Raw genomic sequence first — 23,782 nt, forward strand, 5'->3', positions numbered from 1 at the left:
CATCTATGATCACCAAATGCAAGTTGAATTTTCCTTCATAAGGACCCAACTTCATCAGCACGCCTTTGGCTATTCCACCCACTGGCTGAGGCGGTGAGTTGATATCCCTGATACGACCTCTGCACATTCTTACAACTAGACCAAGGTGCTCTACTAGAGTTTAGCCTAGGTATTTATGAGTAGAGCATGCATCTATCATCGCCCGAATGGGCTTGCCATTAACTTTCATTTTGACTAACATTAGGGTCTTATCTTGGTTAAGAGGTGGCTCTTAATTCTTCCTTTTCCTTTTCTTGGTGGTTGAGCGTGGGTCCTTCTTATTACATATGCCGGCACTAGTTCCCGCTAAGGCCTCAGAATTAGAACAAACAAGTGAGTTGAAGGCACCTATTGGTTCTTTCTAGTTAGCATTGTCATCATCGTCATCCGTTCCATCATCAAAAGTTTGATGGGAATTCATTTGTGCCTGCGGGGATTCATTGTTTCAATGTGGCCCACTGCAATGACGATATGCTGAATGGGGTTTCCTCCCTCGATCTTTGTTGTGAGACTCAACACTATTGCTGCCTGAGGAAGGAGTCTTAAATTTGGTTACACTCCGATGTCCTCCACTTCGGCTAAGGCCACCATTGCTAGACTGGCCCCTTTTGTATCCTCCTCGAGAATGTGGTTGAGGCCTATCCTTTCAAGCTTCCACTTGGTAGTCCCCAAGGCATTCCGCTGCTTGGATCACCTTGGGTAAAATATCTACCCTTTGTCTTTGCAGCTCCATACATGTATAAGTTTCAAACCTTCCAGGAATTTGAAGAGTTTGTCTTTGTCCCCCATATCTCGTATGTTCAGCATAAGTGTGGAGAATTCACGCACGTAATCTCGAACTTACTTGGTCTGACTGAGCTCCCGAAGCTTTCTCCGAGCATTGTACTCAATATTTTTAGGGAAGAACTGTAGGCGTATGACTGCCTTCAGGTCTCTCCATGTTTCAAGAGTATCATCACCAGCCTTGATGACTTCGTATTTCACCCACCACCAGAGTTTAGCTTCACCCTAAAGATAAATGGCAACATTTTCTACCTTCTTTGCTTCTTCTAGCTCCCCCACGACATCTAAGTACTGTTCGATGTCAAGCATGAATTTCTCCACTTCCTTGGCATTTTGATCCCCATTGTTAGGATTTGGTTCAGGAATCTTCAGCTTTTGTGGCACAGGGATGAGGTTTGCAGCACCCACAATGTGGTTTTTCCTCCACGGAGTAGGCCTTGTAATGTAGTGTTAACAATATTGAGTTGGCCCGTCAAGTTATGTATGGTTTGCTGCATGGAAGTCACCCTGTCTGCCTCTTGTTCCCTATAGGCTAAATCCTTGGTCCACTCTTGTTGGAGCCCCTCAAATTTACTGAAAAGTTTGGCTGTCTCTGTGGCAGTCGTTTGCTGGTCTCCTTCAAAATCTTGGCTGATGTTTGCAATGTCTCCTTCATCTTGCCGCATCCTGTGGTCTAGGTCATCCAACCTTTGCACTAGGCTGGTTCTTAGATTAGGCATCATACTTACGATGGGTCCTAATACGTTAACCGTCTCTTCAAGGACCGCAATGCGGTCCCCATGTTTTACCATGGTTAGAAATGGTGGCAATGACAATGTGTTCCTTTATCCGATGCTGTAATGACTCAGCCGGTTATTTTGTGTATTATAGCCCCGTTCCCTTATTTATATCCTCTTCTATGTCTATTTGTGGTTTTGTAACATGAGGGGATGGTTGGATTGATTTCGGGGAAGTTTTTGAGTGAATTGGGACACTTAGTCCCAAGGTTAAAAACTGTTGACCGGAGTTTGAATTTTGTGTAGACAACTCCAAAATGGTGTTGTGGTGATTTCAATAGGTTCGTAGGGTGATTTTGGACTTATGCGTATGTCCGTATGTTGATTTGGAGGTCCGTAGGTTCATTTGATGTTTTTTGGCAAAATTTAGAAGGTTGAGAGGTTTGATCGAGAGTTGACTTCATTGATACCGGTTTGGATTTTGGTTTTGGGAACTGGAATAGGTCCGTTGTGTCATTTGGGACTTGTGTAAAAATTTGAGGTCATTCAGAGTTTATTTGATATGGTTCTGCATGAGTTTTAGAAGTTGGAAGTTAATTATTTTCATTAGGCTTGAATTGGGGTGCGATTCGTGGATTTGATATTGTTTGTTGTGATTTGATGCTCAAACTAAGTTCATATTGTGTTTTAGGACTTGTTGGTATGTATTTGGAAGGGGTCCCTGGGGCCTCTGGTATGATTCGAATTGAGTTCAGATTTATTTTGGACCTAGAGGAATTGCTGAAGGAAATCTGTCTTCTGGTGTTTCCACACTTGTGGTGGGATAGGCTGCAAGTGTGGCCTATTGTGCGCAGATGCAAGGTTGGTTTGGCTTGGCTGGGGGAATGGTCACAAATGCTCAAAGGCTTCCACAGAAGTGTATGCGCTTCTACGAGTGAGAGTCCGCAGTAGCGGAGTTTGGCTGGAGCTGGGAAGAGCATAGGTGTGAGGTATTTTCCACATATGCAAGCCCGCAGATACATGCAAGTGAGAGCAGAAGCAAAGAACGGATGAAGGCCTGGGTGTTCGCAGATGCGGACTTTGGAGCATAGAAGCGGTCTCGCAGGTGTGGAAGGGGGAGGGGACCGCAGGTGCTCTTGGTCAGGACTTTAGTGGGTTCCGCAGATGCAGAAGTTTGACCGCAAAAGCAGCATCATAGGTGCGACAAATTGAGCCGCAGGTGTGAGAATCACTGGGCAGAACATATAAACGAGGGTTTGGTCATTTTGTTCTCATTTTGGATTTATGGAGCTCGGTCTAAGGAGGTTTTTGGGAGACTTTTTGCCATAAATGAAGAGGTAAGTGAACTTTAATCACTTTTGATGTTAGATATTGATTATCCATTGATTATTACACCTAGTTTATGTGAATTGAAGTGAAATTTGGGGGTTTTAGACTATGTCGTTGGAGAGTGAGATTTGGTGATTTGGGGGTCGATTTGTGGATGAAATTAATATGATTGGACTCGTAATTGTATGGGTGTTCAAACTTTGTGAATTGGCTTCAGGGGTGTGGGTCTGGAGTTGAATTTTTGGGTTGACTTTGCATATTTGATTCAAGACCTTAGAATTATCATTTGGGATTATTTCCTATGGCTATTATTGATAGTATTAAGTTTCTTTTACTAGATTCAAGTAGCTCGGAGGCCAATTCGCGAGGCAAGGGATTTTTTGAAGTATTGATTTGCGCATTTTAAGGTTAATAACATTTCTAAACTTGGATTTGAGAGTAATTATTCCTAGGAACTATGTTATTTGTGATGTCTTGGGGTGACACACATGCTAGGTAATGGGAACATGGGTGTGCACCGGGGTAATCATGATCCGAGTTGACTTTTAGAATATTACCGGACTTATTTTGCTATTATATCTTTTTATACTCGTGTTCTCCCTGCTTGTTTGATTATCTGAGCTGTGATTCATGTTAGAAATTATGTTTAGGCTATGTGATTAGTTGGTTGAGACCAAATGAGACTATCTCTGTTATTTTGGGCTATCTGACTTAACTATAATTATACACTCAGTCATGATTCTTCATTTGCATATCATATCTCAGTCTCTGTTCATCATTCATTGCTACATAGCACGTTGTTGTTTTTTTCCATATGTGGTGATGTTGGGCTGAGTGATATGAGATTGTGAGCCCTTGAGAGGTTAATGACTGAGGTGAGCATTAGATCCATGTTAAGAGTGTTATTTGGATTGGACCGCACGTCGCATTAGGCCATATTGGCTTTATTGTTATTTGGATCGGGCTGCACGCCGACCATATTGGCATTTGATTAGCGCTTCAGCAGGATCCATCCCTTCAGAGTCTGACATGCCAGCAGTGAGTGCAGGCACAATGATATATATACATGTGCTTTGGTGAGGGGCATTGATGCCAGACACCCATACAGTGCTGAGTGATTGTGTATGTGTGTGATGAATTGGGTATTTGAGACAGACACCTTGAGTATGCTGAGATTGAGAGCACTTGGGGATTCCACCATGAAATCATTCATTTGGCATACATATTTGACATGTAGGCATAGAGATGCATCATTCCTCATGCTAGATGGAAAATGAAATGTTCTTATCAGTGTTGGATTTTAATTGTTATACTTGGAGGCATGTTTAAATTCCTGTAATGTGAACGAGCTGATTATGATAATTCCTTTCAGTTACTTATTGTTACTGTCATCATTATATGTGCATTGTCATTGATATTTGTCTCTGACTGTCTTCTTCTGAGCTCGTTACTACTTTCAGCCCAAGGTTAGATTTGTTAGTTATTAAGTACATGGGGCCAGTTGTACTCATACTACACTGTGTACTTCATGTGCAGATCCAGATACATCTGGACGTGGTGATTGCTAGAGCCGGATTGGTACCAATATTTGGGAGACTTCGAGGTAGCTATTATTTCATCAACATACACTGACTCTTTTTTCTTTATTTCCCTTATTACTGTTCTATTGTCGAGATAGTTGTAATGAGGATTTGACTATTTTGATATTCAATAGTTCTTATGTACTCATTGACAACAGATTATTGGGATGGTTGTAGTGTCTTTGCTGTCATTTTCTTAGTTATTTCATGATATTTCCACTGTTGAGTTTATTAAAACATCTTTTATCAAATTTGTAGTTATTATTTTACTGTTGTCTTGCTTAGCAGGTAGTGTTAGGCATTGTCACAACTCTGGTGGGAGTTGGGTGATAACAAGTTGGTATCAGAGTCCTAGGTTGCTTAAGTCTCACTAGTCATGAGCAGATTTAGTAGAGTCTTGCGGATTAGTACGAGGACGTTTGTACTTATCTTCGAGAGGTTGCCAAACTGTTAGGAAACTTTACATTCTTGCATTCTTGTCGTGCAGATTTGTTATTTTTGAAGTTTGAACCTTGACTCTTCTATTCTCTCACAGATGGTGATGACACGTGCGACCAGATCAGGAGGACGTCCATCAGTATCACCAGTTAGGGCCATGAGAGGCTGGGGCCATGGTAGAGGTTGAGGTGCGGCTCGTAGTACAGCTAGAGTAGCACCTGTGAAGCCACCTGTTGCTCCAGTTGAGGAGCAGGTACCGGATATTATTGAGTTGTTTGGGCTAACTTAGGCAACGAAAGTGCCTATCGTTATTCCTGGCCTTCAGGAGGCCTTAGCCTAGATTTTGATTGTGTGCATGAGCCTAGCTCAAGCGGTTTTGGTTCCAGTAGCACCAACTACCTCGCAGGTTGGGAGAGATGCCCAGACTCCCACCGCCCATACTCCAGAGCAGTTATCTCAGGGCCATCAGACACTGGGGGTGTTACCAGTTCAACCGGTTATTGTTGCTCGGGCCAAGGTTGGTCCACCTATGAGTGATGAGGAGTAGAATAGGTTGAAGCGATTTGGGAGACTTAAGCCTCCAGAGTTCAGTGGAGCAGAGTCAGAGGACGCTCAGGATTTTTTAGATAGGTGTTAGCGGATTCTTGGCACAACGCGTATTTTGGACACCAATGGGGTTGCATTTACTATATTTAGCTGACATGGGCAACCTACAGATGGTGGTAGGCTTATGAGTTGAGCAGACCAGCCGGTGTAACACCAATTACGTGGCATGAGTTCTTAGTTCTCTTCTTAGAGAAGTTTGTTCCACAGACTTGCAGAGAGGAGCTGCGTAGAGATTTTGAGCAGCTACACTAGGGAGATATGAATGTGTCTCAATATGATATGAGATTTGTGGATCTAGCTCGTCATTCAGTATGGTTAGTTCCTACAGAGAGAGAGAGAGAGAGAGAGAGAGAGAGAGAGAGAGGACCAGGAGGTTCATTGATGGCCTCAACTATGGCCTACGCTACAGTTTGGCTCGAGAGGTCGAGATAAATGCTAGGTTTGACTAGGTGGTCGAGATTGCTAGGCGCTTGGAGAGCAATGCTACAAGTCTCGTTCGGTATGACTATGGTATATGACTTTCTAGATTTATTGTATGATGTGAGCTCTGATCTTCAGGTGATCTTTACCCTTGTTTTATCTAGTTATCTTCCTTCAACATTCTTCTATTTGATTACAATGCTTATTTATGATTATTCATTGCCTTATATACTCGGTACTTTATTTCGTACTGATATTCCTTTGGCCGAGGACGCTGCATTTCATGTTGTAGGCTCAAATAGTCAATTTGGCGGACCCTTGGAGTAGATATTCTCAGTTCCAGCAGTTGATTTGCGAGACTCCATTTCATTTGGAATGCTACCAAGTCTAAAGGTTATTTGATTTTGTGATGTACACGATTTTACGGGTTGGTTAGGGCCCTGTCCGGACTATGTTATGTATGTCAGATGTTCTTAGAGGCTTTTGTAGACGTATGTGTGATTGTGGTCAGTTAGTGTATGCTAGAAAAGTGTATGTGTTGGTTGAGGCATTATTGGCCTATGTCTTGATATATATATATATATATATATATATATATATATATATATATATATATATATGTGGGGGGGGGGGAGATTTTCTGATTGTAGGTGTTGCAAATATTGTAAGTTTACTAGTTTTACAGAATATGTCTCTTACGTACGTAAGGCATTAAGTGCCTATCCACTCACCAAGATTGGGGCATGACAATTGGGCACCGCAATATTATTGTTATTGATATTGGGATCAGGTTTCGGGCTGCAACAATATGGACACTTGTTGGTATTGATACTGAGATTGGGTTGCGCGCCACAACAGAAGGGGTGTCTTGTCGTTATTCTTGGTTGTTATATTGTAATAACCCGACCGGCCGTTCTGAGCTTTGGAATTCCATTCGTGGTTTAAGGTCTCGAATAGATTCGTATTGTATATTATGACTTACGTGTATGGTCGGTTTCACTTTTTGTGCGTTTCAGAGTTGATATGGAAGGATGGTTCTCATATTAGAAGCTTAATTGGAAAGAGTTAATCGGAGTTTGACTTTTGTGTAGACAACTCTGGAATGGTATTCTGATGATTCCAATAGCTTCGTATGGTGATTTTGGACTTAAACATATGTCCGGGTTTTGATTTGGAGGTGCGTAGGTTGATTTGATGCTTTTTGGCAAAAGTTAAAAAATTAAAGGTTCGGAAGGTTGGGGGGTTGGGCGGGAGTTGACTTTATTGATAACGGGTTTGGATTGTGATTGTGGGAGTTGGTATTGCACCTTGTGCCATTTGGGAGTTACACGCAAAATTTGTGGTCATTCCGGATTGGTTTGATATGATTCGGCACGAGTTGTAGAAGTTGAAAGTTCATCAGTTCATTAGGCTTGAATTGAGGTGCGATTCGTAGTTTTGGTGTTGTTTGATGTGATTCGGGGCCTCGAGCAGGTCCGCGTTATGTTATGGAACTTGTTGGTATGATTGGACGGGGTCCCGGGGGTCTTAGATGTGTTTCAGACGAGTTGCGGATAATTTTGGAACCTTGTTGCATTGCTGAAGAGTTTGGCTTCTGATGCCATCGCACCTGCGGATAAAGGACCGCAGTTGTGGCACCGCAAAAGAGGCCAAGAAGGTGCAGGTGTGGAATTTGGTAGAAGCGTGAGCGTAGAAGCGCATTTGTGATCGCAGATGTTGTCTGTCGACTGTTGCTGGGTTCTCGCAGGTGCGAGACTATTGCCGCAGAAGCAACCATGTGACCGCAAAAGCGAAATTTCTAGCAGATTACATATATTTCGAGGGTTTCCCCATTTTTATCATATTTTGAGTTGTAGAGCTCGAATTTGAGCGATTTTGGAGGGGATTTTCTTGGTTTAGATTGGGGTAAGTTTTTTTGACCGAGATTTGATTATATTTCATGATTCCATCTTTGTTTTTATCATTTAATTAGTGATTTGAATTGGGAAAATAGGGGATTTTTGTAAAAAAAACTTTCTAAAATATAAAATGATGACTTGAAGGCTGATTTGATGTCGCAATTGGATAATTTTGGTATGGTTTGACTCATATCGAAATGGGTGTTCGGACTTTGTGAGTTTTGTCGAGTTTCGAGGTACGAGCCCGTGGTTGACTTTTTGGTTTTCATTAAAGATCGAAGCTTTATTATTCGAAATTATTTCCTTTGGTTTTTATTTATGATATTAAGTTATTTTGGCTAGATTCGAGCCGTCTAGAGGTTGTTTCACATGAGAGGGTCATTTTAGAGTATTGATTTAGCTTCTTTGAGGTAAGTATCTTTCTTAACTTTGTGCGGGGAACTATCCCTTAGGATTTGGGTTGATTGTGTTATTTGAATTAAGTGAAACACGTTTACGCAAGGTGACGAGTGTGAACTCATGTTTATATATGAAAATTGACTGGTTTAGACTCTTAGGATTCTTTTATGTATTTATTTGAATTTTTTAGCACATATTATATCTCTTATTTATCAAGTTTACTCTCACATTCTTAATTTGAAGTTTTTGGCACATGTTATATCATCCTTTACTCGTCATGTTTACTCTTATATGCTTTATTTGAAGTTGTTACCTCTTTTATTGTCATGTGACCTCCTTTATTGTTGAGTTATTTTAAATTGAAATTGTTGTTACATGATATCCTTTTGTTGTCGGGTTATTCTCATGCATTTAGACGTAGTTTCTAGTTCATGCCATCTATTTCATTGTTAGCTTATTTCATACACTAGAATTCAAAGCTTGTCATTTCATGAAAATACCTTCATTATTGAGTTTATTCTTAAGCAATTAATTGAAGTTGAAGTTATTGAAAGTTATTAACCTGTTTTAGTTGAAGTTGTTGTTTAATGGGGTGTTGTTCATTGTTGAGTTACTTTCCCCGCTCATTTTGTTATTTTTGAGATTTTGTAAACATCATATTTGAGTCGTGGGCTATGGGTTGTGGTGATATTGGTATTGTTGTTGTTAAGAGGTTGTGGCCTATGGGAACTTGTGGTACGAGTTGATATGCCATGTCATTGTGATGTTAGCACATGTAAATTTGTTGTGTGGATTGATTGTTATTATGGGGAGCATAAGGGTGGCATAACATTGTTGATGATTGTGCAGAGCTATACGGGTGGCTATTGAATTATTGTTTAGGTGGAGTGATACATGTGGCTACTGATATTATCAGGGTGGAGTGATATGTGTGGCTATCGGAGTGATACGGGTGGCTATTATGTTAGATGTTTGGGTGGAGTGATAAGGGTTGCTATTATGATGTTATCAATACGGAGATATAACGGTGCTAAGTAAGGGATGATTTGTGATGGCCTGAGAGCATTATGTTGATGATATTCGTCTGATGGTATGATTTTCTTTGTGTATGTCATGAACCTTACATGAATTGTTGTGTTGTTTACAATGAGCTATTCGATGTCTTTGATATTAGTTGTTGACCTGGACTGCATTAGTACACTCGCACAAGCATACACCGTAGCATGCTATTTACATAGGTTCATAAGTATGAAACTTTACATTCATTGATCATGTCCATGTATTATTTATTATCTGCGCCCGTTATGATAGTAATCATGTGACCATGCCTGGCAAATTGTGGTATTGAGCCTGTGACCATGCCAGGCGGATTGAGATATTGGCATGTGAATTGTCCGTGCGGTCATGATTGATATTGTGGGAACGAGGTGTCGTGAGCATATGATTTGTGATTTGAGACTCGTGACTTGTGATTTTGGGATGAGATATCCCCAAGTAATGTTGTTGGGAGACTTGTGTTAGAATGACTTAATTAGTTCGTTGCCATTTGTTTCGCTTATTCGGTTTCACTGGTGCTTTAACAATGTTCTGATTACTTTATTGTTTATATCACATGTTTATTCCTTGTTTCCATTTACTGATTCTTGCTTTCATTATTAGCTTTATACTTATATACTGCAATGGTTATTATGACTAGTAGGTGTCTTGACTTGTACCTCATCACTACCCCACGGAGGTTAGTCTTGATACTTACTCAGTATTGACCGTGGTGTACTCATACTCTCTTCTGCATATTTTTGTGCAGATCCAGGTATTGGAGATAAAGACATCGGGTAGAGTTAGATTCTTGATCGCGAGAATTCAAGGTAGAGCTGCTTGGTCATCGTAGTTCCTTGAAGTCATTTTTCTTTTTATTGTACCATTAATTCGATATTCGAACAATATTGTATTTTTTTAAAATTTCTTTTCTGTGTATTCAGCTAGAGTTCATAACTCTGTATTATCTAGTCTTGGGATGATTGTTGTGATTATTGCAGCGGGCTTATGTCACATTTATTTCAGTATTTATATTAAACTCTGCTTTAAAAATATCATGTTTAACTGTGAAAGGTAATTGTCTTACCTTGTCTTAGAGACTAGGTGCCATAGGTATCAGAGCTCTAAGTTCATAGGTTCTACGAGTCACGAGCAAGTCTTATGGCTCGGTACAAAGATGTCTGCACTTATATTCGAGAGGCTACATTACTATTAGAAAAATTCAACTTATTTCATTCTCATCGTGCAGATTTGTTGATTTCAAAGTTTGAACTTTTGTATCTTTATTCTCTCACAAATGGTGAGGACACGCACTATCGGATCAGCCGAACAGACACTCGCGCCCCTACTAGAGCCGGAGAAGCTGAAGGGGTAGAGGAAGAGGAGGGGAACGTGCCATAGCTAGATCACCTACTAGAGCAGTAGTTGAGGAGCCACCAGTAGCTCCGATTAAGGGCAGGCACTTGAGGCACCTGTTGTTGTCCCCCGGACTTCAAGAGACTTTAGCATAGTTCCTGAGCATGTTTGGTACATTGGTTCAGGCGGGATTGATCCCAGTTGCACTAGCTACATCGTAGATTGGGGGAGGAGGTCAGACTCCCGCTGCCCGCACTCTAGAGCAGCATGCTCATGTTGGTCATACTTCCAGTGTGGTGCCAATACAACCCATTATGGCAGTTCAGCATGAGGTCAGGCCAGATCCATCTAAGGAGGAGCAATTGAGACTTGAGAGGTTCAAGAAGTATCACCCTACTGCTTACAGTGACACAGTGACTAAGAACGCGCAAGTGTTTCTAGAGACGTGTCACTGTCTTCTCCGCACCATGGGTATTGTAGAGGTGAGTGGAGTTTCTTTCACTACATTTCAGCTGTCAGGAGCAACGTATCAATGGTGCCACACTTATGAGGAGGGTAGGCCAACTGATGAAGCACCACTCACTTGGACTCTATTTTCAGAGATGTTTTTGAGGGAGTTTGTTCCCTAGACCCTCAGGGATGCGTGGCTCACAGAGTTCGAGAAGCTGTGCCAGGGAACTCTAACGGTGTCGGAATATGCCATCAGGTTCAGTGAGTTATCACGTCATGCACCTACTTTGGTTCATACAATTAGAGAACGAGTCCACAAATTTATTGAGGGGCTCAGTTATGGTCTTATATTCAGCATGGCTCGAGAGTTGGAGACTGATACTTCATTTTAGCAGGTTGTGAAGATTTCTAGGAGGTTAGAGTGTATTTGGGGTGAGGAGAGGGATGATAAGGAGGCCAAGAGGTCTTGAGGTTCTGGAGGATTCAGTGGATTCTACTCTTCAGCCATGACCCATCACGACAGAGGCTTGGGCAATTGGCCAGCCCAGTCTGCACTTCAGAATACTCGTGGTGCTCCAGTTAGTCAAAGACCTCAAGGTACTCATATGTGGTAGTCATCTTTTACTGCACCACCTGCTCGGGGTTCCTATAGTGGTTATTCCAATTATCTGGCATAGAATAAATACCTAACTATTTGTTAGGCGTGTCTTTGTTGAGCCAGTTATAGGCTATTACCTTCCTATTTGTTATGTATATTAGTTAACCCATTTGAGCCTGTAATCTTGCTTCCTTGGAAACCACATTACAAGCCTTACCAATTTGTTTGAATTGACTATCTATTTGAACCTTTTACTTCTCGTGAGCACTTGAATTTGTTATGAACTTTGTAAAAGTTGAAGTATGGGGTGGTTGGTTTGGCATTTGAGTGGAATTATTGAAATAAGGAGAAAGGTGCATTATTTTGAAAAATGTAAGAGCCACTTGAATTAAATAAGAAAAGAAAAAGGAAAATAGTTGTATTGTTATGAAAAAATATTCTTTGATAGTGGTAACTCTTGATGTATTTATGCTTAAAGAAGTTGGGAGTTGATGTATATTGATGTAAAGGTGGAGTTATGGTTTGACAAAAGTGTGGGGTTTTGAATTATAAATTGTATGTATTAAAAGTGCTTAGGGAGGTGTAGTCACTCTTATATCTAAATGTATCCTATCCATCCCGCAACCTACATTACAACCAATTAAAGTCCTACTTGATCCTTGATTGAATGAGCTCAATTAGTAGAGTAGTACACTACATGCAAGCCTATGGTACGTCTTTTGAGGCATATGAATGTTGTTTCTGAGAGTGAGCGAATTCTTTCTATCTTGAGTTCCTAATTGTTATTAATGTCTAATGTGTGTGGAACTACTCTCTATTGTTGTGTGAGGGCACTTGATTCACGAAGGAAAGGTAATGTTATTGACCTCTATGTTAGAGTAAGTGAGCGGGTTGTGAAAATTGCGCGGTGCTTTTGAGTAAAATCTCGAGGCGAGGATGTTATAGTATTGTACTTAATCTGTTTTAAATATTCTTGGTGTGATGAGTTATAGAGTTGTTAAAAAAATGTCGTATCTATATAAAGTATAGTTGGATTGCTCAAGAAAGAGAATGGTTTAAGTGTGGGGTGTTAATATAGACTATAATCTCGTATGTTAGTTTCTTATTGCACTCTAATTCACTGCACTTTACTTGTTTTAAGCTTTAATTGATAGTGTTTTGCACTTATTGTGTGTTTTATGCCTTTTAGGAGTGATTCCGAGCTATTTAGATGTTATGGAATGAATTTGAGTGATTTGGAGCTTTGAAATCTGAGTAAAAGCCCAAGGTATTAAGCCGGGATCGTGTTCGGGGTCGAGGACCAAGTGTGGATGTCAAAATGCAAGAAGAATCCGTACTCTGAGAAAACCTCACTGCCGTGGCGCGTGGGGCACTGCGGCTGTGCAAATTCCTGCTGCTTGTCAGAACCAACACTCTGGATTTCCCCACTAATGCCCCGCATGGTGTATCGCCCCATGCGGCGCGCCTGTGCAATTTTTACAGAGTAATTTTCCTATTTCGGCTAGGAGAAGGTAATTTCGTCTTGGCCCGACCCTAATTGGTATAAATACATGGAAAAATGTTATTTTCTGGACTTTTGACACATATTAGACCTAAGAAGGCCAAGGAGGAGTGTGAGGAGAAAAGGCACAAGGATTTCATCATTCCTTCCTCACTCAAGACTCGAGTTTGGATCGAATTTATGTTTTCCTATTTTTTTAATTATATTTGTGATGAATTGCTCCATATATATGGAGTAGTTCTCTTTAAGGTTTGATGGATTGGGTGTATTGATGATTGTTTGTGGATTATAACTCTAGTTTCATGTATTGACGCATTTTTGGATGATTTCATTATTGCATCTATATTCACTTGCTCATGTAATCGAGATAGACATAACTTGTGATATCTTTGCATTATATTGTTGGGTCAGTTCATTAATTATTCTTAGTAATCGAAAGAGGCTAGTTGAATCATTGATTAAACCTAGTTAGGAAAATAATCAAGAGAGGTTCTCCTAAAGACAATCCACTACGCATTCTTGCATATCTTCACGTGCTTAAATTGGTTCATCTCGTGAGGCTGAGACTTAATCAAGAAAGGAGTTTCTACTAAACGTTTGAACTAATAATTGAGTGAATTCAAGAGACTCACTTAAACATTAGAAGTGAATTATCTAGAGTTAGATCCCGAACAATTTTCTTGCACCTATCTTATCAACCCCTATTTTCTCCCACTGATAACTTCCTTACTTACCTTTGTTGAGATAGTCATTAGTTAATAGCTTTAGATTATTAGTTAATTTTAGTTATTAGTCATATAAATCTCAATTGTTGATTCTCTTGGATAGCAATCAAGTTAGAAACTAAGAAAATATTGTTTAACTCCAATCCCTATGGATACGATATTATACTATACTATCTTTGACTAGCGAGCATAATTGAAGCGTATGTTTCGAGCTCATCATGGAGTTGGGTGTGACTTATTGGTTGTATGAGTGGTTAGGAGATATTCATGTTTCTTAAATCATTAGAAATGTTAGGAAGTTTAGGGACAAGGTTCTAGCTGATTTGAGGTTATTTGCCGGTGCTGGATTTGATTATGGGCAACAATTGTGGTCAGAAATATTGTTATTGGCATATGGGCGATGTATTACGTCGTGTGGTTATACCTTATGGTTGTATGCATGAGATGTTTTAGCTGGTTAAGGTTGATACCGTGTGTTTATGTGGGAATCAGGTCTTTGGGGGATGATCCGATGTTGAAGTTTGGTTATAAGGCTTATCTATATAGGTGGGAGGAATAATCTTCAATTGAGATGGTGTTGTCAGGCCTATGTGGATTAGGGTGATGCAGAATCACCCATGAGTATACGTATGATGAGTTCATTAAGTGATTTCATGGCTTCAGAACGGTTCTTGGCACGTTCGAGCACGAATGTTTGTTTAAGAAGGGGAGAATGTAAAAACCTGACCAACCGTTTTGAGATTCTAGTATTTCGTTAGGTTATTTAAGGTCTCGAGTAGCTTCATATTGTGTATTATGACTTGCACGTGTGGTCGGTTTCGATTTTCATGCATTTCAGAGATGACATGGAAGGATGGTTGTCATTTTAGAAGCATAAGTGGTAAGAGTTGACCGAAGTTTGACTTTTGTGTAGACAACTCCTGAATAGTCTTTTGATGATTCCAATAGCTTTGTATGGCGATTTTGGACTTAGGCGTATGTTCGAATTTGGATTTGGAGGTCCGTTGTTTGATTTGATATTTTTTGGCGAAAGTTAGAAAATTGAAGATTTGAAAGGTTGGGCGGTTTGACCGGGAGTTGACTTTGGTGATAATGGGTTTGGATTGTGATTATGGGAGTTGGTATAGCTCTGTTGTGTCAATTGAGCCTTAGACGAAATATTTGAGGTCATTCAGGGTTGGTTTGATATGATTCGGCACGAGTTGTAGAAGTTGAAAAATTATCAGCTCATTAGGCTTGAATTGCGGTGCGATTCGTAGTTTTGATGTTGTTTGATGTGATTTGAGGCCTCGTACCGGTCTGCGTTATGTTATGGAACTTGTTGGTATGATTGGATGGGGTCTCGGGGGCCCTGGATTTGTTTCGGACGAGTTGCGGATATTTTGGAATCTTGTTGCATTGCTGAAGAGTCTGGCTACTGATGTCATCGCACCTGTGGCTAAAAGACCGCAGATGCAGCGCTGCATAAGCGGCCAAGAAGGCGCATATGCGAACTTTGGTTAGAGGAGGCAGGGATTGCAGATGTGGTCGTCCTATCGTAGAAGCAAAACTGTACCTACAGAGAGGGGCCACAGAAGCGTGAGCGTAGAAGCGCGTTTTTTATCACAAATACGGTCTGTCGACTGTTGGTGGGTTCTCGTAGGTGCGAGACTATTGCCGCAGAAGCGACCATGTGACCGCAAGAGCGGAGTTTCTGGCAGGTTACATATATTTTGATGATTTGCCCATTTTTATCATATTTTGAGCTGTAGAGCTCAGATTTGGGCGATTTTGGAGAAAATTTTCACAATTTGGATTGGGGTAAATGTTCTTGACCCGGATTTGATTATATTTCATGATTCCATCTTTATTTTTATCATTTAGTTAGTGATTTGAATTGGGAAAATTGGGGATTTTTGTAAAAAAATCTTTCTAAAACATAAAATGATAATTTGAAGGCCGATTTGATGTCGAAATTGAATAATTTTGGTATGGTTGGACTCGTATCGGAATGGGTGTTCGGACTTTATAAGTTTTGTCGGGTTTCGAGGTGCGAACCTGGGGTTGACTTTTTGGGTTAACTTATTGGTTTTTATTAAAGATCGAAGCTTTATTATCCAGAATTATTTTCTACGGCTTTTATTTATGATATTAAGTTATTTTGGCTAGATTCGAGTCGTCTGGAGGTTATTTTACACGAGAGGGTCATTTTAGAGTATTGATTTAGCTTCTTTGAGGTAAGTATCTTGCCTAGCTATGTGTGGGAGAAATACCCCTTAGGATTTGGGTTGGTTATCTTATTTGAATTATGTGAAAGACGTATACACTAGGTGACGAGTGTGTAATCGGGCTTATATGTGGAAATTGACCGGTTTAGACTTTTAGGCTTCTTTCATGAATTTATTTGAAATTGTTAGCATATGTTATATCTTTTATTTGTCAAGTTTACTCTTACATATTTAATTTGAAGTTATTATCACATGTCATATCCTTTACTTGTCAAGTTTAGTCTTATATGCTTTATTTGAAGTTACCTCTTTTATTGTAACGTGACCTCCTTTATTGTTGAGTTATTTTAAATTGAAATTGTTTTTACATGATATCCTTTCGTTGTCGGGTTATTCTCATGCATTTAGATGTAGTTTCTAGTTCAATCCATCTATTTCATTGTTAGCTTATTTCATACACTAGAATTCAAAGCTTGCCATTTCATGGAAGTTACACGCAAAATTTGTGGTCATTCCGGATTGGTTTGATATGATTCGGCACGAGTTGTAGAAGTTTAAAGTTCATCAGTTCATTAGGCTTGAATTGAGGTGCGATTCGTAGTTTTGGTGTTGTTTGATGTGATTCGGGGCCTCGAGCAAGTCCGCGTTATGTTATGGAACTTGTTGGTATGATTGGACGGGGTCCCGGAGGTCTTAGATGTGTTTCAGACGAGTTGCGGATAATTTTGGAACCTTGGTGCATTGCTGAAGAGTCTGGCTTCTGATGCCATCGCACCTGCGGATAAAGGACCGCAGTTGTGGCACCACAAAAGAGGCCAAGAAGGTGCAGGTGTGGAATTTGGTAGAAGCGTGAGCGTAGAAGCGCATTTATGATCGCAGATGTTGTCTGTCGACTGTTGCTGGGTTCTCGCAGGTGCGAGACTATTGCCGCAAAAGCAACCATGTGACCGCAAAAGCGAAATTTCTGGCAGATTACATATATTTCGAGGGTTTGCCCATTTTTATCATATTTTGAGTTATAGAGCTCGAATTTGAGCGATTTGGAGGGGATTTTCATGATTTAGATTGGGGTAAGTTTTTTTGACTGAGATTTGATTATATTTCATGATTCCACCTTTGTTTTTATTATTTAATTAGTGATTTGAATTGGGAAAATAGGGGATTTTTGTAAAAAAACTTTCTAAAATATAAAATGATGACTTGAAGGCTGATTTGATGTCGCAATTGGATAATTTTGGTATGGTTTGACTCATATCGAAATGGGTGTTCGGACTTTGTGAGTTTTGTCGGGTTCTGAGGTACGAGCCCGTGGTTGACTTTTTGGTTTTCATTAAAGATCGAATCTTTATTATTCGAAATTATTTCCTATGGTTTTTATTTATGATATTAAGTTATTTTGGCTAGATTCGAGCCGTCTAGAGGTTTTCATATGAGAGGGTCATTTTAGAGTATTGATTTAGCTTCTTTGAGGTAAGTATCTTTCTTAACTTTGTGCGGGGAACTATCCCTTAAGATTTGGGTTGATTGTTTTATTTGAATTAAGTGAAACACGTTTACGCGAGGTGACGAGTGTGAACTCATGTTTATATATGAAAATTGACCGGTTTAGACTCTTAGGATTCTTTTATGTATTTATTTGAATTTTTTAGCACATATTATATCTCTTATTTATCAAGTTTACTCTCACATTCTTAATTTGAAGTTTTTGGCACATGTCATATCCTTTACTCATCATGTTTACTCTTATATGCTTTATTTGAAGTTGTTACCTCTTTTATTGTCATGTGACCTCCTTTATTGTTGAGTTATTTTAAATTGAAAGTGTTGTTACATGATATCCTTTTGTTGTCGGGTTATTCTCTTGCATTTAGACATAGTTTCTAGTTCATGCCATCTATTTCATTATTAGCTTATTTCATACACTATAATTCAAAGCTTGTCATTTCATAAAAATACCTTCATTATTGAGTTTATTCTTAAGCAATTAATTGAAGTTAAAGTTATTAAAAGTCATTAACCTGTTTTAGTTGAAGTTTTTGTTTAATGGGATGTTGTTCATTGTTGAGTTACTTTACCCATTCATTTTGTTGTTATTAAGATTTTGTACACATCGTGTTTGATCTGTGGGCTATGTCTTGTGGTGAGTTGATATGTCATGTCGTTGTGATGTTAACACATGTGAATTTGTTATGTGGATTGATTGTTGTTATGTGGATCACCAGGGTGGCATCTCACTTTTGATGATTGTGCAGAGCGATATGGGTGGCTATTGTATTATTGTCTGAGCGGAGTGATACGGGTTGCTAATTATATTGTCAGGGCGGAGTGAAACGGGTGGCTATTAGAGTGATATGGTTGGATATTGTGTTAAATGTCTAGGCGGAACGATAATGGTGTTATCAATACAGAGAGATAAGGGTGGTTATGTCAGGGATGATATGTGATGGACTAGGGGAATTATGTTGATGATATTCATGTAATGGTATGCTTTTCTATGTGTATGTCATGCACCTTACGTAACTTGTTGAGTTGTTTTCAATGAACTATTTAATGTCTTTGATATTACTTGTTGACTTGGACTGTATTAGTACACGCGCACAAGCATACACCGTAGCATGCCATTTACACTGGTTCATGTGTATGAAACTTGACATTCATTGATCATGTCCATGTATTCTTGTATTATCTGCTAACGTTATGATAGTAAGCCTGTGACCATACCGGGCGGATTGAGATATTAGCACGTGAGTTGTCCGTGCAGTCGTGATTGATAATGTGGGCATGAGGTGCCGTGAGCATATGATTTATGATTTGGGATTTTGGGATGAGATATCCCGGAGTAATGTTGTTGGGAGAATTGTGTTAGAACGGCTTGACTAGTTGGTTGCCAATTGTTTGTTCTGATTGCTTTACTATTTATATCACATGTTTATTACTTGTTGCCATTTACTGATTCTCGCTTTTATTATTAGCTTTATACTTATATACTGCACAAGTTATTATGACTAGTAGGTGTCTTGACTTGTACCTCGTCACTACTCCACCGAGGTTAGTCTTGATACTTACTAGGTACCGACCGTGGTATACTCATACTACACTTTTCTATATTTTTGTGCAGATCTAGGTATTGGAGAAAACGGCATTAGGCAGAGTTAGATTCTTGATCACGAGGATTCAAGGTAGAGCTGCTTGGTTGTCGCAGTCCCTTGTAGTCCTTTTCCTTTTGATTGTACTGTTAATTCGATATCCGTATAGTATTCTATTTTGTTTTTGAGATCTCTTTTCTATGTACTCAGCTAGAGTTCATGACTCTGTATTACCTAGTCTTGAGAGGATTGTTGTGATTATTGTCGTGTAGGCTTATGTCATATTTATTTCAGTATTTATATTAAACTTTGCTTTAAAAATATCATATTTAACAGGTTTAACTGTGAAAGGTAATCGGCTTACCTAGTCCTAGAGAGTAGGTGACATCACGACGCCTATGGTGGGATTTTGGGTCGTGACATATGCTCTGCTACCATGTTGTGTATGAGGCTGTGATGTAATTATATTCTAGGCCCTTTGTCATCTATTTTCTTATTCCGCTCATTATGTAGTTACTCGTTTCTCTATATTGTTATTTCTTTTCTGCTTATTACTCATATAAGTTTACAGTGAGTGACTTTTCATAGCCTCGTCACTTAGGCTCAATACTTACTTAGTACATAGGGTCGATTGTACTTATACTATATTTCTGTACTTCTTGTGCAGATCCCGTTGTTAGTCCCAATGGTGTTCAAAGGTGATTGCTTGGAGTCTTTTTCAGGAAACTTGAGGTAGTGCTTCTTGGAATTTGTAGACCCTAGAGTCCCCTTCCTATCTCTATTGTTGTTTTCTTGTATCAGGCAGTATTGCATTTCTCTTTTGACACTATATGTCATATTCTAGTGGCTCATGCACTATGTGACACCAAATTTTGGGATGTTATGTAAAAGGTGTAATGTTTAGACTTATTATCATATGTATCTGAGTTTACTTTTATTATATCTCAACATGTTCTTACCTGTTAGACTAGCTCCTTATTTATTGTTAAGTGTTGGCTTGCCTAGCAAGCAATATTTGGTATCATCATGACCCCATGGGTGGGAATTTGGGTCGTGATAAGTTAGTATCAAATACTTAGGTTGCATAGGACTAAAGAACCATGAGCAAGCTTATTAGTGTCTTGAGGATCGGTACAGACACACATGTACTTATCTTCTAGAGGCTATAAGCCTTTAAGAAACTTCACTTTCTTTATTTCTCTATTGTGCGTCTTTTTTCTATCATAAAGTTTGAATCTTTCTTCTCTTATTCTCTCACAGGTGGTGAGAACACGAGCTTCGTCCGCAGCTGATTAGAAGCTGGAGCCCCAGATTGCATCCACTACCAGGGGTAGGGGTGGGGCAAAGGCAGAGGTAGAGGTAGAGCTCTGCCTAGAGCACACATAACGACACTTGTAGTTGAGCACTAGATAGCTTAGGATAATGAGGTTCCAAAGAAGGTTGAGCCAGTAGGACCGGCTCAGGTCCCAAAGGGGTTCATTGCTATCTAATTGCTTTAGGACGCCTTAGTTTGCATGCTTGGCTTCATGGAGAGTATGGCTAAGGATGGTGTGTTTCCTGTGGCACCGACCTCTTCTCAGTCTGGGGGGGAGGGGGGAGTTCAGACTCCAGCTACCCATACCCCAGAGTAGATAGCCCATGGTTATCAGACCCTGGGTGTTCTACCAGTTGGGGTGGTTTGGCCTATTATTACTACATAGCCTGGGGATAGGCCCGCGATGTCAGTTGATGAGCTAAAGAGGTTGGACAGGTTCACCAAGTTGTTTCCCCTTGTACCTTTATAGGATGCCCATGACTTCTTGGACCGTTGCCATCATATTTTTCCCAACTTGGGACTAGTGAGTCTAATGGAGTATATTTCACCATCTTTTAGATGCATGGGTCAACCAATAGGTGGTGATAGGTTTATGAGATGTGTAGGCTAGCGGGATCACCTCATCTCACATGGGATCAATTTTCACAGTTGTTCTTGGAGAAGTTTATTCCCCTCACACAGAGAGATGAGCTGCACAACATGTTCAAGCACCTTCAGTAGGGTATCATGACTATTACTCAGTATGAAACTAGATTTGTTGATTTGTATCTCCATGCAACTATCATGATCCCTATTGAGAGAGAGAAGTGTAGAGGTTCATAGAGGGTCTTACATATGGCATCAGACTTTAGATGGCTAGAGAGGCCGAGACTGTTAATTTTACATTCGAACAATATTGTATTTTGAATGTTCCATAAGTATTAAGTTAGAGCTCATGACTCCATACTTCCTAGTTCCGGGAAGATATATTGTGTATTTCCATTTTGGCTAGTATTAACTCTATTTTCACTTTTGTATTAAACTTTGTCTTATTAAAGCATGTTTTGTTGATTTAATGTTGTTAAGTGATATTCTTACATAGTCTTAGAGATTAGGTGCCATCACAACCCCTATGGTAGGATTTGGGTCGTTACAAGTTGGTAGAAGTTCTAGGTTCATCGGTTCTACTAGTCATGACCAATCATCCGGGGCACACTCAGTAATAGCAGCCATGCCTACAAATAGGTTATTTTGAGTGTGGTGACACTAGGAACATGGTGGGAGATTGTACCAGACTTCGAAAAGGTGGACCTCAGTAGGGTGCTCAGGCTATGGTTCCTGCTCCAGTTACTACTCTACCTACACAGCCAGCTAGAGGTGGTGGACAAGCGGGTAAAGGCCATCCTAGAGGGGGAGGCCAGGCTCATTATTATGCTTTCCCTGGTAGGACTGAGGCAGTTGCATCACTTGTAGTCATTAAAGGTATTGTTCTGGTTTTCATAGAAATGCATCAATTTTATTTGATCTGGTTTCTACTTATTCATATGTGTCATCCTACTTTGCTTCATATTTAGATATGTCTCATAATTCTCTAGATACTTATATTTATGTGTCTACACCAGTTGGGCATTCTATTGTGGTTGACCATGTTTATCGTTCTGGTTTGGTCACTATTGAGGTCTACAAGACTAGGGTTGACCTTCTGTTGCTTAATATGGTGGATGATGTAATTTTGGGCATGGATTGGTTATCTCCATATCACACTATTCTTGATTGTCCATCTAAGACTGTGACGTTGGCTATGACGAGGTTGGAATGGAGAGGCTCCTTGGGTCATGTTCCTAGTAGGGTGGTGTCTTTTCTAAAGGCTCAATGGATGGTTGAGAAGGGGTGCTTGGCATACTTAGCCTTTGTGCGATGTTAATATTGATATTTCCACGGTTGATTCATTCCTCGTGGTGAGAGATTTTCAAATGTTTTCCCTACAGACTTACCGGGCATGCCACCCGATATGGATATTGATTTTGGTATTGATTTGTTACCGGGCACTTAGCCCGTATTTATTCCACCATATCGCTTGGCTTCAATAGAGTTCAAGGAATTTAAGAAACAGTTTCATTAGTTCGAGTGTCACCTTGGGGTACTCTGGTTCTATTTGTGAAGAAGAAAGACGGTTTCATGAGAATGTGTATTGACTATCGACAGTTGAACAGGGTTACCATCAAGAACAAGTCTACACTGCCGTGTATTGATGACTTATTTTATCAGCTTCAAGGTGTTAGGGTATTCTTGAAGATTGAATTGAGATCGGGGTACCATAAATTGAAGATCAGGACTTCAGACATTCCTAAGACGGCATTCAGGACCCGTTATGGGCATTATGAGTTCTTGGTGATGTATTTTGGGCTGACCAATGCCCCAACAACTTTCATGCATTTGATGTACAACATATTTTAGCTTTATCTGGATTCCTTCATCATTGTGTTCATTGATGATATACTGGTGTATTCCCGTAGTAGGGAGGAGCATGAGCAACATTTGAGGATCGTGCTCCAGACTTTAAGGGAGATGAAACTATATGCTAAGTTCTCCAAGTGTGAGTTTTGGTTAGATTCAATGGCATTCTTGGGCCACGTGGTGTCGAATGAGGAGATTAAGGTGGATCCGAAGAAAATTGAGGTAGTTCAAAGTTGACCTAGACCTTCTACCGCTATAGAGATTTGGAGTTTCCTAGGGTTAGTTGGGTATTATCGCTGCTTTGTGTAGGGGTTTTCATCTTTCGCAGCTCCGTTGACTAAGTTGATTCAGAGGGGTGCCCTATTCATATGGTCTGACGAGTGTGAGGAGAGCTTTTAGAAGCTCAAGATTGCCTTGACTACAACTCACATTTTGGTTTTGCCTTCAGGATCAAGATCATATACTGTTATTGTAATGCTTTGAGGGTTGGCATAAGGTGTGCGTTGATGCAGGACGGTAGGATAATTACCTACGTGTCATGCCAGTTGAAGCCCCACGAGAAAACCTACCTAGTGCATAATTTGGAGTTAGCAACTATTGTACATGCGCTCAAGATTTTAGGCACTACTTAAATGGCGTGTCTTATGAGATGTATACGGATGACCGGAGTCTTCAACATCTATTAAAACAAAAGGATTTGAACTTGAGGCAACGTAGGTGGTTAGATCTATTGATGGACTATGATATCATTGTTCTTTATCATCCGAGGAAGGCCAATGTGGTGACCGACACCTTGAGTAGAAAGGCAAAGAGTATGGAGAATCTTCCTTTTATTCCAGCTACGGAGAGGCCTTTGGCTATGGAT

General features: G+C 40.0%; 1 protein-coding gene across 1 annotated transcript; it reads left to right on the forward strand.

Moving 5' to 3' along the window:
- The first annotated feature begins 21,791 nt into the window (after positions 1-21,791).
- On the forward strand, positions 21,792-22,384 carry LOC138892199 (uncharacterized). Its single transcript, XM_070175904.1, has 2 exons — positions 21,792-21,942; positions 22,035-22,384. The coding sequence occupies exons 1-2, from the start codon at positions 21,792-21,794 to the stop codon at positions 22,382-22,384; spliced, it is 501 nt and encodes a 166-aa protein (XP_070032005.1).
- The last annotated feature ends 1,398 nt before the right edge of the window (positions 22,385-23,782 follow it).

The sequence above is a fragment of the Nicotiana tomentosiformis genome, chromosome 5 (assembly GCF_000390325.3).
Source record: "Nicotiana tomentosiformis chromosome 5, ASM39032v3, whole genome shotgun sequence".
In the NCBI taxonomy this organism is placed as follows: Eukaryota; Viridiplantae; Streptophyta; class Magnoliopsida; order Solanales; family Solanaceae; genus Nicotiana; species Nicotiana tomentosiformis.

Excerpts from the sequence above, each read along its gene's own strand:
- LOC138892199 (XM_070175904.1), top strand. The coding sequence starts at position 21,792 with ATGGTTCCTGCTCCAGTTACTACTCTACCTACACAGCCAGCTAGAGGT. Across the intron at positions 21,943-22,034 it reads ATCACTTGTAGTCATTAAAG|ATATGTCTCATAATTCTCTA; the intron begins GTATTGTTCTGG and ends CTTCATATTTAG.